Genomic DNA, 14,327 nt, shown 5'->3' with positions numbered 1-14,327 from the left:
GAAGTGAAGGTTTGGTTATAGCATAATGAAGTAGATCAAACAGATAGTAAACAACTGTTAAAATGTGTGTTAAGTTTTATTATACTAAGTAATTAAAAAAGAAACATACTAAAAATTCAACAACAACAACAACAACATATTTACAGTTTGCAAGCAAAACACAAAGTTTAAAACAATTTTAAAGCAGGCATAATCAGGAAAAAATATTCGTTCGTATTATTATTCTAATATTCCTCATATAGTCTTTCTGGAACCAAAGAAAATTATGAACACATTACCACAGTCCACACTTAATTAAACTTGTTTAATGCATTTAAAAAGCCAAAAAACACAATTAATTATTTGTGGAAAATAAAAATAAAAAACCCTAAAACACAACAACAACTTTCAGTGATGGCAGATCTTCAGCTCCATTTAGTCTTTCTTATAAAATCTGAGTTTATAGTCTGGGCGAAGGGGGAAGTGTTTGGTAGGGTGTTTTCTATCTGTCTGTCTTTCTTTCTTTCTTTCTTTCTTTTTAAATACTGTTCTGAGGGGCACGTGAGCCTATAGTGCCACCTTTAGGGCAACCGGGAAAGTGACGCTTCATAGAAATGTGCAAGATGCTTGGGCTTTTTAATGGAACAGCAATGTTAAAAGTGACACACACACACACACAAAAAAAAACCCATAATAATTATAAAATAATAATAAAATTAAAAATATCTGATCAAATTATTAGATATATCAACACAGTGTTTTAGTGTAAGTTGTACTTAAAACTACAAATTAAACCCAAACTTTTAAAACACGGCATCTCTCAAAGCAGCTCACTTTCTCATGAAGTAACACATGCGTAAAGCAAAGAACACATTAAGTACGGAAAACAACAACAACAACAACAACAAAAAACAATACGATAGATGTTCTAGATTTGGGTGAGTGCAGTGTGGTGTGATGTAAACCTTAGAGTACAAACAAGGCACTGTGTGTATTCTGAGTTAATATTATATTAAGAAATATCAAAAAAATAAAAAATAAATCTGACCTGCCACACTTCTGAGAGTTCTGCGAAGAACTCGAATGGTCGTGTGCGTATCTGTTGCCGAGACCGCCGCGGCGACTCTCCAGCTCGGACGTGGCTCATTCTTCCTTCCTTCCTTCGTTTTTACTTCTGCGTCTGAACAGCTTCGAGAAGGACGCCTTTCTCCTGCTTTTTAGTTTGCGCAGATCTAGGCCAAGAACGAGAGAAATGGAAAAATGTTCTCGATTCCTCTACACTTCTCGGTTTAGTTCGATAAAACTGACCCCTTACCGAGCCTGTGCATCATCTCGTTCAGCTGCTGATCCTCTTCTTCCTCCCTTGAAATGCAAATACACAAAATGCTGTTGTTTCATCCTAATTCAATAGCTCTTCAAATCACCTGCTAAATATGTAAATGTAGACTTTAGAATTAAGACTTGAATCCCTGGTACAGTGAGAACAATAAAAGCAGGTTTCATGTAAAATATCTCGCACAGGAAACTCATCTTAAGCATGCGAATATAATGTCTTTATTCAAACACGCATCTAATTATTAAATATTAATCGGTCCACTGATGGTGTCTTATACAATAAGAAATCTGACACACATAAAGGGGTGTGGTTACGAACAGCTGACCTCCGTCGGTCTTCCTCCAGACCGTCCACGATGGCATTCCTGTCATTAACGATCTCCACCAGCCTCTTCATTAGATCAGACTCTCTGTTCCTTTCGGAAGTGCTTTTCAGATGCTCTGAGACAGAAATACACACACGTTGACACTTTCGGTTTGTGCTACGCTGTCAAAAATATTGTAGCTTGTCCCCGTAACTGTATTCTGCACCAAATATCTTCAGAAACATAAATTGATCAGAGCAATACTACTGGGGGGTTTGGGGGACGGTTGAGTCTTGCCTGGTTTATTAATCAGTCTCCTGAGCTCTCCTTCCACTCCTGGCTGCTGCTCCTCTAAATCTTGAGTTTTCGCTCTGGTGAAGAGTTGGAAGACAAATTTAAAGCGTGTTAATCGTGAAATCATGCAAATGTGCCTGAATTTTATTTTATTCCTGTTCAAATTTAAATATCCGTGGTCTATATACCGTTCTGAAACGCAAACAGAACACCACCGCATTCTGAGATTAAAACGTATTTAAATTTACTCAAGACATTACCACGTGGAAGTGAGATCCCTTTAATCAGGGAACGAATGTAAAATAAATCACCCACATGTACATGAGCTCAGATTCCCTCCGTATGTAACTCTGCTTCTTCCGAATCAGGTTGAACCAGTCCACCATCAACGGATCCACCAAGATGTCCCCGCTACCCTCTGCAAAACAAGCCAAGGTCACACAGGGGGAAGACGGTGAAAGTCTCTTATGGCTGAAGATAGAACACACATGCCACCGCAAGCAAAAATCGTGATTACATATGCTCTGGAGGAAACAACCGTTTTGCGGCGAAATGCTCGGCGTGTATCTGTCAGAAATACGAGTCGGGCTTTACGCCACAAGTAATATAGCACCGTAATGCGGTCCAAAATGTCTGTTGTGCCGCTGACATTGCCTTGAGGTCTGATACAGCTCACACACACGTAGACATTTGTGTAATTCGATCACTCGATTTGGTCCAGAATAGGTGAGTGCGGCGGCACGCAGATGATATCACTGAGCTCAGGCCGCGGTGACCTTGAAATCAGCCAATCAGCTGTCCCTGTCCCCTCTTAGCCATCAGTCTGCCTACAAAATGCTGTCTCTTTCCATTTCCTTCTCAGAATCCCGCAGGAGGACAGGGAGCTTCCCCCGTGCCTCGCCTCATTTGGCTCTGGCTGCTGGATATGTGCGCCTCTTTATTGTTCGCCGCCCACCGCTCAAGGCTGCGACGGAATTCCACCTCCCAGGTGGACCGGCTCCGCTAACAGGTTTGGAATGAGGCCGGAAGCCTCCAAACACACACACGGCTTCGCCCGTCCTGATCACATTTATGTCAACCCGGTGTCAACAAGCTTATATAGTGCTATACTCAAGCGCAAAGAATTTGCATGTGCTAACTGTTCTCAAATCAAGATTCGTTCCTCATTATAAAATCAATTAAAGCACACAGCTATCATAACCACCAGCATGAAGCACCAATTCCCTGCTCCCTAAAAGGCTATTTTTTTTTCATTTTCTATTACTTTGAGCAAATAAATGAGGCTGGGTCAGAGTGGCCCGCAGAAAGAAAAGCTCATAGTCTGGGTCAAATGTTCTTTAAAAAAAAACATAGTGAACCGAGAAGGCAATAATATGAACAGCAGGAGGAATCTGCTCTCTCTTTTCCTACCTTCCTCACAGCTGCGGAGCTTTCTCTCCAGGTCAATTCCCGCTTTCTCCAAATCACTCAGGCTGTTCTCAATTTCTTGCAGCTCCTTAGTGATCTGCTCAATCGGGATGTGGCGAGACTTGATCTGCACGAGGAGAAATACGGCGTGTGTGGTGATGTCATTTTTAAAACAGTGACCTGAACTTCAGCTGAAAGGTGAAGGTGAACTCTCACGTGTGCACTTACTCCGAGTGGCTTAGTTCTGTTCTCGAATGGCGCACTTCCATTTTCAGCTAAGGAACAAGCAAAACAAAACTGATAGACTGTAGAACCATTGAGTACTTGGTCATCTTTAAAAAAAAAATAAAAATTAAAGTGCTAATACTAATACTAGTAATGCAAAATACTAATAAGGAATCAGCGCTTACAAGACCAAGTGAGGATCATGCGAAAGAATTATGCCCACTTATTCATCACACCAGCATTTAAAGTCATTTTGGTATTTATTCTTTTCTATAAGAGCAAGTTACCATGTTCTGCAGAGTCAGAACATCTTGGCTGTATAGCAGCAGGTCTCAAGGAGATACTGTGATCCACTAGAGGCTGGAGGGATGGGCAGGATTTGTAATTTCCTGATATACAACCTAAAAACCAGAACACACCAGACAATTGTTACCCGAAGGCTTCGTGTGAATTTAATCACAGGGCAAAAGGTGACACCTTTGTAGATTCATTCAGGCCTCCATGGTGTTGATCTGTACATGGCAATGTACATCTGGGTGATGAGCTCACTGAGGAACTCTCAGATTTAAAGCCTGTAAGTAAAAGTAAATGACACGTTCAATATAACTTAATCCAGGTATGCAGCTAGGGACATAGTAAAAACCTTCTGTGAGCAGGGGTTACACTGGAAGGAGGGGATGTATGGGTTTATGGGAAGTTTGAGAATGTGTTGGAAATATAAATCATGGCATAATCATGAAGATAATAATGATTATTGGTTTAAAGAGACATGTAAAATAATAATTCAGTCAAGGCTTTTGTCAAGTATTGTGTGTGTGTGTGTGTGTGTGTATATATATATATATATATATATATATATATATATATACATACACACACACACACACACACACACACACTGTAGTCCCCTCTGAAAGTACTGGAATGGCAAGCCCAATTTTGTTGTTTTTGCTATACAATGAAGACATTTGGATTTGAGATCAAAAGATGATTATGAGATGATAGATCAGAATTTCAGCTTTCTTTTCCTCATATTTACATCTAGATGTGCTAAACAGCTTAGTACACGGCGCCTTTTTATTTAAAACCCACCCAGTTTCCATGTGATCAAAATGTGACAAAGAGTTTCTTGTTGCTCAGGTGTGCCCTCTTAGATTGATTGTTTAAACTATTAATAGCTCTGAATTTCTACTCTTGGTTTGAGTGCTGGGTTTCACCTGTGAAGACTGCATTTACAGTTAAAACGGATAAACCAACACAAAGACCAGCGAGCTGTCTATGGGATGAAGTAAGATCAGTTGAAGCTGAGAAAAGAGGGAAAATCGATCAGAGCCATTGCACAAGCATCGGGCATAGCCAATAGAACAATTTGGAATGTCCTGAAAAAGAAAGAAACCACTGGTGTACTAACAACCAGACAACGAACAGGTTGGCCAAGGAAATCAAGAGCAGGTGATGACAGGGGTGAAGGAATCACAATCCACAGTTCGAAGAAGACTTCGGGAGCAGAAATATAGAGGTCATACCACAAGATGCAAACCACTCATCAGCAGTAAGAATCAGAAAGACAGATTCGCAAAAAGAAACACAGAGATGAACCATAAAAGTTGTGGAACCAAGATTAACCTCTGCCAAAGTGATGGAAAGGACAACGTTTGGAGAAAGAAAGGATCTGCTCATGATCCAAAACATACGAGCTCATGTGTCAAGCATGGTGGAGGTAGTGTCACGGCTTTTCATGAAGACTGGAGGAAGACCAGTTGATTGTTTAGGGGAGTCTGTGCCCATGGTAGCCTCAGATGGGCTACAACAACCTCAGATTCTTTGGCTGTTGTAGCTCATCCACCTCGAGGTTAGATGCTTTATGCATACTGAGATACTTTTCTGCTCACCACAGTTGTAAAAAGTGATTATTTGAGTTCCTATATCCTTCCTTGCAGCGCGAACCAATAATCCTCTGACCTCTTATCAACAAGGCATTTTCACCCACAGAATCATCACTTACTCAAGTGTTTTTTGTTCTTCGCACCATTCTGTGTAAACTCTAGAGACTGCTGTCTCCATTTTCTCCCCATACTGATAACAGCTGCAACAACTAATCGATAATAAACGATTATGAAAATCGTTGTCAATGAACCTCTTTATCGATTAGTTGGTCTGCGCGCGGAACGGGGCATGTTTACTCATTACGTTATTATGTTCAGAAAACACGCTTCGGAGAGTAAATACTAAAGTTGTGTCCCAAATGAAGTACTGTAAACTTATATTGTGCACTCTGCACTATCATCTAGTGTGTGGATTTTAGAAAGTTAATATCATCTCAAATATAACACTAGCATTTTTTTTTACTAACCGGAAGTATAAGCCACAACGGCGCATGACGTCATACGCACGCTAGTATTAGCAAGCACCCAGAGTCAGTCAGGGGGGTATTTTAAACACCGTGGAAATCAAACTGATGCACGAGGACAAACTTATGTTTATATCCAAAATGTTCCACTGTGTGTAAGTGTCAGGGGAAACTGGTGCAAGCTGCTTAAAAGGTTTAGTTTAATTCAAGTTTATTGTCATTATATGTTGTATTTGCGCACTTGCAGTGTAACTTCTGCTGTTTATTATGCCGGAAGTGATGTGATGTGAAGTTAGCTGCAGCCCTAGTTCGATGTGATCATTAACTGAAGCTTAACTGAAGCTTTTGATCATTAACTGATCATTACCTGTATGTGCATGATTTTATGCGTTGTGCTGCAGCCACATGATTGGATTACTGCATAAATGAGCAGATGTTACAGGTTTCCTATTAACGTGGACGGTGCGTGTAAATTTCAAAAACGTTTCAGAAAAACCACAGTCTATAATCAATTTTTATATTCAGCAGGGTGGGCAATATCTAAAAATAATTATCACAATATGTTCTTATTAAAATATCATGATGATGGATAATATCGTCCCACAGTCCTACTCAGCTGTCCTGTTCAGCTAATTCAATATGAAGTGATTACAAGGTGGTCAGCTTTTAAAAACACTGCAATCAATGTTGTTGTTGTTTTTTCAATTATTATTATGACTATAGTGAGAATGTTATGTTGTTATAATTACAGTGTCCTGTGGAGTGAGAAGTTTTGATCACGACCTGTCAGCCACCACTATTAGGTCATGTGTCAAACATCGTGTATATTGATCATATTGATTACATCGCCTTATTGCCCAGATCTAATATTCACTTATATTTTTCAGATAGCCTATTAGTGACTTTTGTCATTTTGTTGATCCCCTACTGACACATCTGAGGGAAATTCTTCCAATATTCAGTAACGATATACTGATGTGATTAAAGGAGTGTTAAAAAGCACAGATGGCTGTGAACCTGGACGCATACCTGAGACAGTAGAGCCTGTGGCTGGAGATTTATGCATGTAAAAATCAGCAACATGAGCAATGTTTGTGGTTTGGAAGCCTGGCACAGAAGTGTACTGGTGACTCGGCTGGTTATCGCTGCAGACGATTTTGTTTTCTTCAGGAGTCACGCCATTATCCTCAAAGAATGTTCTGGAGAAAGGACAGCCATTTAGTAAGCCGCTATAAGAGACTTCACCTTTTTTTTCTCTAAACAAAAGGAAGAAATGTACGAAACATGAATACACACATCAAGGCAAACTCGCTCAGCAGGACTAGGAGCAAAATAAAGGTCAGAACTTTTGGTCTTAGGCATCAGTGCCCCTCTCACCAAGATATAAAGACTGATAGGCAGCTGCGTTCAAGATTTTCAAGTCCCATAATCCCTGAATGAATTCATTCCAGGTTTCCTAACAATACCGCAAACGGATGTAGCTTTTCTTGTGTACTTTTTTGTGTAATTTGTCTTTTGACCGACGTGTTCTTGACCAGAATATTTTTCGTTTTTCATCCAAAGGCATTGTGATGAAAGAGTACCTCATTTACGTTCGATACGCTCAAAACTGTATTTCACATGTGCCTTCTTAGTCACTGCTAAGGTAATAAATACATCAGCAACATGGGATGAAAAATATCAGTCGAATCTAAAAGCCTTTCACGCTGACACAATTGTTGCTGAGAGGCTGCATGAATCTACAGTCTGGGCTAGAAAGAAATCAGACCTCACTTCCTCATACCATTCTGTGTACTTCTCTTCTTATTGGTGGAGTTATTGCGGTTAGTTCCAAAACAAAGGTCCTAAATAATGGTGGCTTGGTGGTTAAGGTTTTGGGTTATTGATCAGAAGGTCGGGGGTTCAAGCCCCAGCACTGCCAAGCTACCACTGTTGGGCCCTTGAGCAACCCTCTCTGCTCCAGGGGCGCTGTATCATGGTTGACCCTGCACTCTGACCCCAGCTTCCTGACATGCTGGGGTATGCGAAGAAAAGAATTTCACTGTGCATATGTATATGTGACCAATGAAGTCTCATTATCATTATCACCTTAAGACATTTGGTAACAGCTAATAATACTCTGATGTGGATTCCAAAAATGTCTATTAATGTCTTTTGTCATCATTTGAAAGACCAGCTAGGCCACTTACACCAGCAGTCCCTGCTCACACCGCAAATGCTGTGTGAATTTTTCTATTCCATGCTTTAGAGATAAAAGAGATAACCAAGGAATAGCAAGCTTACTTTAGTCCTGGTTCAGTTGAAGCCATCTTCAGCTTTGGGCCTTCACAGCTCCCCACATCTTTGGCTATGGCCATCAGAGTAAAAAATACACTCAACAAACAAGCATGAGTCATACATAATCAAATTATATTATTTAAAGCAGTGCTGCGATGTACGAAGAATAAAAATACGGAATGCTACAGGTCATGTCGAAAAAATAAATAAATAAATAAACAAACAAGTTATTCTGACTCATTGTGATGGACTAAATGAAATACACGCTTTTTTATATTGCTCGTTCCGTGCGTCTGCACTCGTCCTCTCTGCTTATATCCAATGTTTATAATAATATTTTTTCCGCAACCTTTAAAAAGCATTTTAAAACAGACCATAGTCTATATAAGCAAAGGTCATGGGCATGCGAACAGCACCTCTGGCGATGAAGAGGGAAGAGGAGGGAGGTCTAGTGTGCTCTTTGTTTATGCCACTCAGCCACAGGGACTCCATGCTGCTGGTGTTGGAAGAAACGCAGAAATGGCCAGCTTTAGCTTCAGTGCTTGAGCCACATCTCTCCTGATCTGAGCTGAGGACTTCAACAGATCTGAGGGGAGAAAAAAACATCTCCTGAATTATTTATTATTTGCACTTCTACTACATCACGCTGTCTGCTCAGCTGAATGCTTGATAATGGAATTAGTCACAAAATCCTACTTGGCATAATCTGATAGAGAACCTGAACGTGAAATCATTACTCAAAGAGACACAGTTTCTTTCAACGCATTAACAAATACCTTTAGAATAAAATCAGTTCGATGCATGGCCTATTAGAGTGCATATAGATAGATATATAAATATATACCTCAGTGAACTACAACAAATCATGAGTCATATGAGATGAAATAATGCCTGAGCATCCACTTTTCCTTACGTGTTGTCTGGACCGAGCCCACAGCTATAAGCTTTGTTATTATTGTTGCAGTTTCCTTCAGCCAATTTCTGAGAGATCAATGTCTGCACCTGCTCCTTCTCTTCTTCAGACTTTGGTACAATGATATTCTGGGTAGTAGAGGCCTCTGATGTGGAAAGGAAAAACCTCTGCCTGGCAGCTTGAGTCCTTCGTGCTGAAGCAGTCCATGGCTCTGGGGTTGGAGTTGGCTGAACTGATCTGGGAACAAGTTTAAGAGGGCTGGTCAGAACGGAGGAATGCTGCCGAGGCGATAGCCCACTTCCACTCTCAGGTTTGAGTTCGATCATATCTGACACGCTATGCTTAGGTGAAGACTTGAGGCCAATCCGAGTACAGCGGGATGAAGAGCAGCACAATGTGCCAGACTGTTGGCCAGATGTATATGCCCCAGATTTTAAAGTAGCTGAACATTCACAGCACCTAACAGACAGGATTCAAACAAGATTACATATTCAGTTTACTTACAAGAATCACAGTATAAACAGGTGCATCTAAAAAAATTTGAATATCGTGGAAAATTCTTGAGTCGTTACACATAAAGTGAAATATTTCAAATATTCCTTTTTTGTTTTAATCGTAATGATTATGGCTTACGGCTCATGGAAGTCAAAAATCCAGTATCTCAGAATATAAGAATAAATAATTTATAATAAAGAAATGTCGACCTGAGAAGAGCGCTAATCAGCTAATTAACTCAAAACACCTGCAAAGGTTTCCTGAGCCTTTAATCTCTCAGTCTGCTTCAGTACATAATTACAATCATGAAGAAGATGAAAGTAAATGCTGCATTTCATTTGGAAATCAAGGTCCCAGAGTCTGGAGGAAGGGTGGAGAGACGAGGAATCCAAATTGCTTGAAGTCCAGTGTGAAGTTTCCACAGTCAGTGATGATTTGAGGTGCCATGTCATCTGCTGGTGTCGGTCCACTGTGTTTTCTCAAGTCGAGAGTCGATGCAGCGTCTACCGGGAGATTTTAGAGCACTTCAATCTTCCACCTGCTGACGAGCTTTATTCAGATGCTGATTTCCTTTTCCAGCAGGACTCGGCACCTGTCTACAGTGCCAAAACTACTAGTTACTGGTTTGCTGATCATGGTATTACTGTGCTTGACTGGCCAGCCGACTCGCCTGACCTGAACCCCATAGAGAATCTATGAGAGACACCAGACCCAACAATACAGACGAGCTGAAGGCTGCTATCAAAGCAACCTGGGCTTCCAGAACACCTCAGCAGTGCCACAGGCTGATTGCCTCCATGCCACACCACATTGATGCAGTAATTCGTGCTAAATGATTAAAGCCACAACCAAGTATTGAGTGCATAAATTAACATACTTTTCAGAAGGTCGCCATTTCTGTGTTATAAATTCTTTATTCTAATATTTTGAGATACTGGATTTTTATTTCCATGAGCTGTAAACTGTAATCATCAAGATGAAAACAAAGGCTTGAAATATCTAATGAATCTGAAATGTGTAATGAATCTAGAAAACATGAAAGTTCCACTTTTTGAATTAAATTACAGGGGGGGAAAAAAAAAACGTACTTTTCCAAATTTTTTGAGATGCATCTGTACTGGTAAAAAAAAAAAAAAAGGGAGTCTTACTTGAAGCAGCTCCTGTGGTATAGTCTCCCATCCACTAGGTGTCTCTGAACCAAGTGAACGTGACTCCTGCACACTGCGCACTTACTGTTCAGCGTGCCGGTTTTATTGGAGCTCTCGACTAAAACAGTCTTCAGGGAGAATAAAGAAGCTTTATTAAAAAAAATTCAATTAATCTTTTGTCCTGGAGAGCCAGAACATTTTGGTTATTTCCCTGCTCTACTAACCCTAGACTTGAGCTTTTTGGTATTTGAAAATCTGCGTTTTCATACAAGCAGTGATCTCAACAAGAAAACATTTAATTCAACATTTAAAATCTGCAAAAATCCACACTGCTAGTGTTTCATGGTCGCATGAGAAGGGTCTGCTGTCATTATACAGTACGAGAGTGACCACTAGAGGCGAAATAACAAACTATCACTGGCAAATTTTGTTGTTATTTGAAATGTTTTTTATTCATTTTGGATGTCTCTATTTTTATTTGTTATTTGGAGTGCTACTTTTTGGTTTAGTTTGGATGTATATTTTATTTACTTTAATATTTATTCATATTTAACATATATTCATATTTATACATTTATTTCATTTAAAAAAGTACAGTACATTTTCATGGTACATTCAGTACTGTTTATTTTTGTAATAAAGTTCAGCAATATTTTACTTCGAGTAATGTTTTCATTCAGTATCAATTTTAAAAACTATCGGTTGATTCATTGGTTTTCAGCAGGTAGCATCCGAATTAGTTATCGCCATCGGTAATATCCACTATCGGTCCACCTCTAGTACATTGTATCTATAATATATTAAGGAGCTAATGTCGCTGATCTATAATGTATGGTCCTGATAATCTCACGCTACATTGTTTAAGAATGTACAATACGTCGGTCCAAGTGACAAGAGGTGCATTTGGTGAATAGAACACCTTTTTCTACATCGTGCTGTAGAGAAAACAACTCTCTCCACTGGGACAGAAGTATAGCTGGTATTTCCACATATAGCTCCGTGTAGAAGCCGCTATTTTGCTTGGCATGAGTTGCTTGTGTCTAAACACAAGCGTGTCTCTGCTGTTCGTTATCACACACTCAGTTAAAAATGCATAATGCATGATATTCCTAATACACGGTAATAACATTTCAAAACGCCATTTCTTTTTCGAATATCGGCTCAAATAAATGAATGTTAAGATGAGATTGGATCTTGGTTATTTGAATAAGCATGCACATTCCTAGTAAGTAACTGGCTCATTAAACCAGCAGAGAAATTATCCGGCAAGATGTCGCCAATATGTTCATCCTCCCAACTCTGTGTACCGACAGGCTTAGTCTTGAGCGTGTAAACATCTTGTATTTGTCTTCAAATATATGACTTTTTCGTTCTTGAAACTGGGCAACATACATGCATTACGTTAAAGAGCCTGAAATGCATTTCACACACACAGCAGCTCCAGGACTGCTTATCGCTGCCAAGCACCAATTAGTCTCAGCGCAAACCGGAGACTCTCCCCTGCATGACTTACTGCCTTTGCTTGTTCTTACTTGCATTAAACAAAAAAAAAACAACAGTTATTAGAGTTTCATTATGAAAACGAAGTGAAGATGTGTGGCGCTTGTACCTTTTCAGCATTCCTGCTTGGGGTCTTCACTGTGGATGCTGAATCAGTGCTTGGAGAGGCCATTTTGATGTTTTTGGATTGTTTTTTCATGGCACACTGCTGTGTCTGAGTGCTTGAGACATGTTTGTTTGAGCTACTGTTCTGTACGAAATGCGATGGTGGACGATTTTGAGCAGCACTGGAGGAGACGGGAGGAGACACCGGATGTGTCTTTGGGCTGTAGGTTTTGGCAGTGACAGGGAGATTCTTCTTTTCTGATGGCTCCTCTTTTGAGTCCTCTGCAGGCCGTTTGACACCTCCGACTCCTCCCGCTATGAAGAAACAATCTTATTTAACACACAGTCGTTGTGCATAACATGTCAATGTCACATAAACACAATAGAAGTAGTAGTAGTAGTAGTAGTAGTAATAATAATAATAATAATTGTGATTATCAATGATAGTCTTACTGGGTGAACGACCGTTGAAGTAGTTGTAGTACTGCGAGACGTAAGTGAGAATGCTGAGTCGGTCTGGGACGTGAAGAGCCACCATGTCCTCTGCATCCAGGAGAGCTGGAATCCCCAGATGATCCTCAGCCACACGAAACGCCTGGAACACACACAAGTATTCAGCGAGTCTGCATTTAGTCTCAAAGATCATCAAATGTTGATAGAAAACGAATCAACACCTTCAACCCAATCAGATTTGAGAATTCAACTACGTTATTACTGTTAACTATAAAAACACCATAAAATAACAACGATTAGGAGAGTCTATCTAAGAAAAATAAGGTCTCAGGGATGCTAACTTTATTCTCGACACTGTTCAGGCTCTGGACAGTGAGTGGATACTGAATAACACATTTCCTGCGCACACGCCAGGACCTGGAGAAGAGGACCGGGGAGGTGTATTGTTTGGGATTGACCTGGACAAGGCTCATTAAATTATACAGGGCTCCACATCCTCCCGCATGGCAGCTGCTCCTGTAAAAGAGTGCAGGACACAAAACGAAGGGCCAAAGCATGTTTTCCTGTTTCCATCACAAACAGATTCGAGTGTTTAACACAGCTTACGTGGATTAATAGATCAACGCGAATGTCACCATTTCCAGTGCCTTGAAAGAACATGGAGGACTGAAGCCATGTTTAGGACTGAAGCCATATGCTGTGAGCAAAACAGACCTACGGCATAATAAACAGCCAGGCCGGGCAACATTTAGTATTTAAAATGTACAAAGGACCTAACATTTGTCATGACAGTGGTAGAACAGAAGTAAGCTCATCCTGACGGAAAGGATCAGATGTTCGATAGCTATGCTGCTTTATAATGGATGAGCTGGAGTTATTCCTCACAGCTCAGGTTCCTCCAGCAGCAACTATTGTTTCAGAACAGATCATTGAGTGTGTCTCACTGCAGGGGCCTGTAATCCGGGCCCTTCGAGGACGCGCGGACGCAGGAAGGAAATAAAGCTTTTCATAATGGAAATGTCCCAGCTGTGGTGAATTTGTTCGCACTGTCTCAAACACTCAATACACACTTGCTCAGAAGGAAGGATAACAAAAAAAACAATTAGAGCACTGAGCCAAAGCTGCCATTCACTGCCGTGTAAACACTACTTGCTATCGTATTTTTAGATTCGATTTTGGGTTGAGTTGCAGTCACATCCGCCCATTTTGAGGATGCATCTGTTTCACTTTGAAACCCATTAAACGCAGGTCTATAGCATTTCTAGCTGGATATGCTTTTTTGCATGCATGCATGCATTGTAAAACTACCGGTGGCTTGTATACACTGCAATTTACACATCATAGGCTTCTCATAAAACTGCCTCGTTTAAAAAAATTAAATATCTAATGATCGTCCGGAGTGAATTCTGTCCAGAAAGTGCGCCAATCTGAAAACAAATACATGTTGCTATAAGGAACAAATAATGCCAGACTGAAACTACAGAGAGCCTGAGAGAATCATTTTCAGTAAACGCTTTATCCTGGTCAGGATTGCATTGAAT

The 14,327-nt window shown here is 40.3% G+C and overlaps 1 protein-coding gene across 7 annotated transcripts in view; it reads right to left on the bottom strand.

The window, feature by feature from the left end:
* micall2a (mical-like 2a) overlaps positions 1-14,327 on the bottom strand; it is a 39,755-nt gene that overhangs the window by 24,029 nt on the left and 1,399 nt on the right. For 2 of the 7 annotated variants that reach the window (XR_008393379.1, XR_008393380.1), the window contains exons 3-18: positions 13,128-13,302; positions 12,787-12,928; positions 12,338-12,648; positions 10,729-10,856; positions 9,086-9,544; positions 8,589-8,758; positions 8,179-8,242; positions 6,925-7,151; positions 3,833-3,946; positions 3,549-3,595; positions 3,324-3,447; positions 2,229-2,331; positions 1,917-1,990; positions 1,641-1,755; positions 1,295-1,341; positions 1,028-1,211 (exon numbers count right to left, since the gene is read on the bottom strand). Coding sequence is in view for 5 of the 7 variants with exons in the window: in XM_017454662.3 (XP_017310151.3) it covers positions 1,123-1,211; positions 1,295-1,341; positions 1,641-1,755; positions 1,917-1,990; positions 2,229-2,331; positions 3,324-3,447; positions 3,549-3,595; positions 3,833-3,946; positions 6,925-7,151; positions 8,179-8,242; positions 8,589-8,758; positions 9,086-9,544; positions 10,729-10,856; positions 12,338-12,648; positions 12,787-12,928; positions 13,128-13,302 (2,389 nt within the window). In the remaining 2 variants the exon portion in view is untranslated. Of the gene's footprint in view, positions 1-57; positions 1,212-1,294; positions 1,342-1,611; positions 1,756-1,916; positions 1,991-2,228; positions 2,332-3,323; positions 3,448-3,548; positions 3,596-3,832; positions 3,947-6,924; positions 7,152-8,178; positions 8,243-8,588; positions 8,759-9,085; positions 9,545-10,728; positions 10,857-12,337; positions 12,649-12,786; positions 12,929-13,127; positions 13,303-14,327 lie in introns of those variants that run through there. The other 5 variants (XM_053675212.1, XM_017454662.3, XM_053675211.1 and 2 more) reach the window with 5 other exon arrangements.

The sequence above is a fragment of the Ictalurus punctatus genome, chromosome 24 (assembly GCF_001660625.3).
Source record: "Ictalurus punctatus breed USDA103 chromosome 24, Coco_2.0, whole genome shotgun sequence".
NCBI lineage: Eukaryota > Metazoa > Chordata > Actinopteri > Siluriformes > Ictaluridae > Ictalurus > Ictalurus punctatus.
This window is presented reverse-complemented; position numbering and strand designations above follow the sequence as displayed.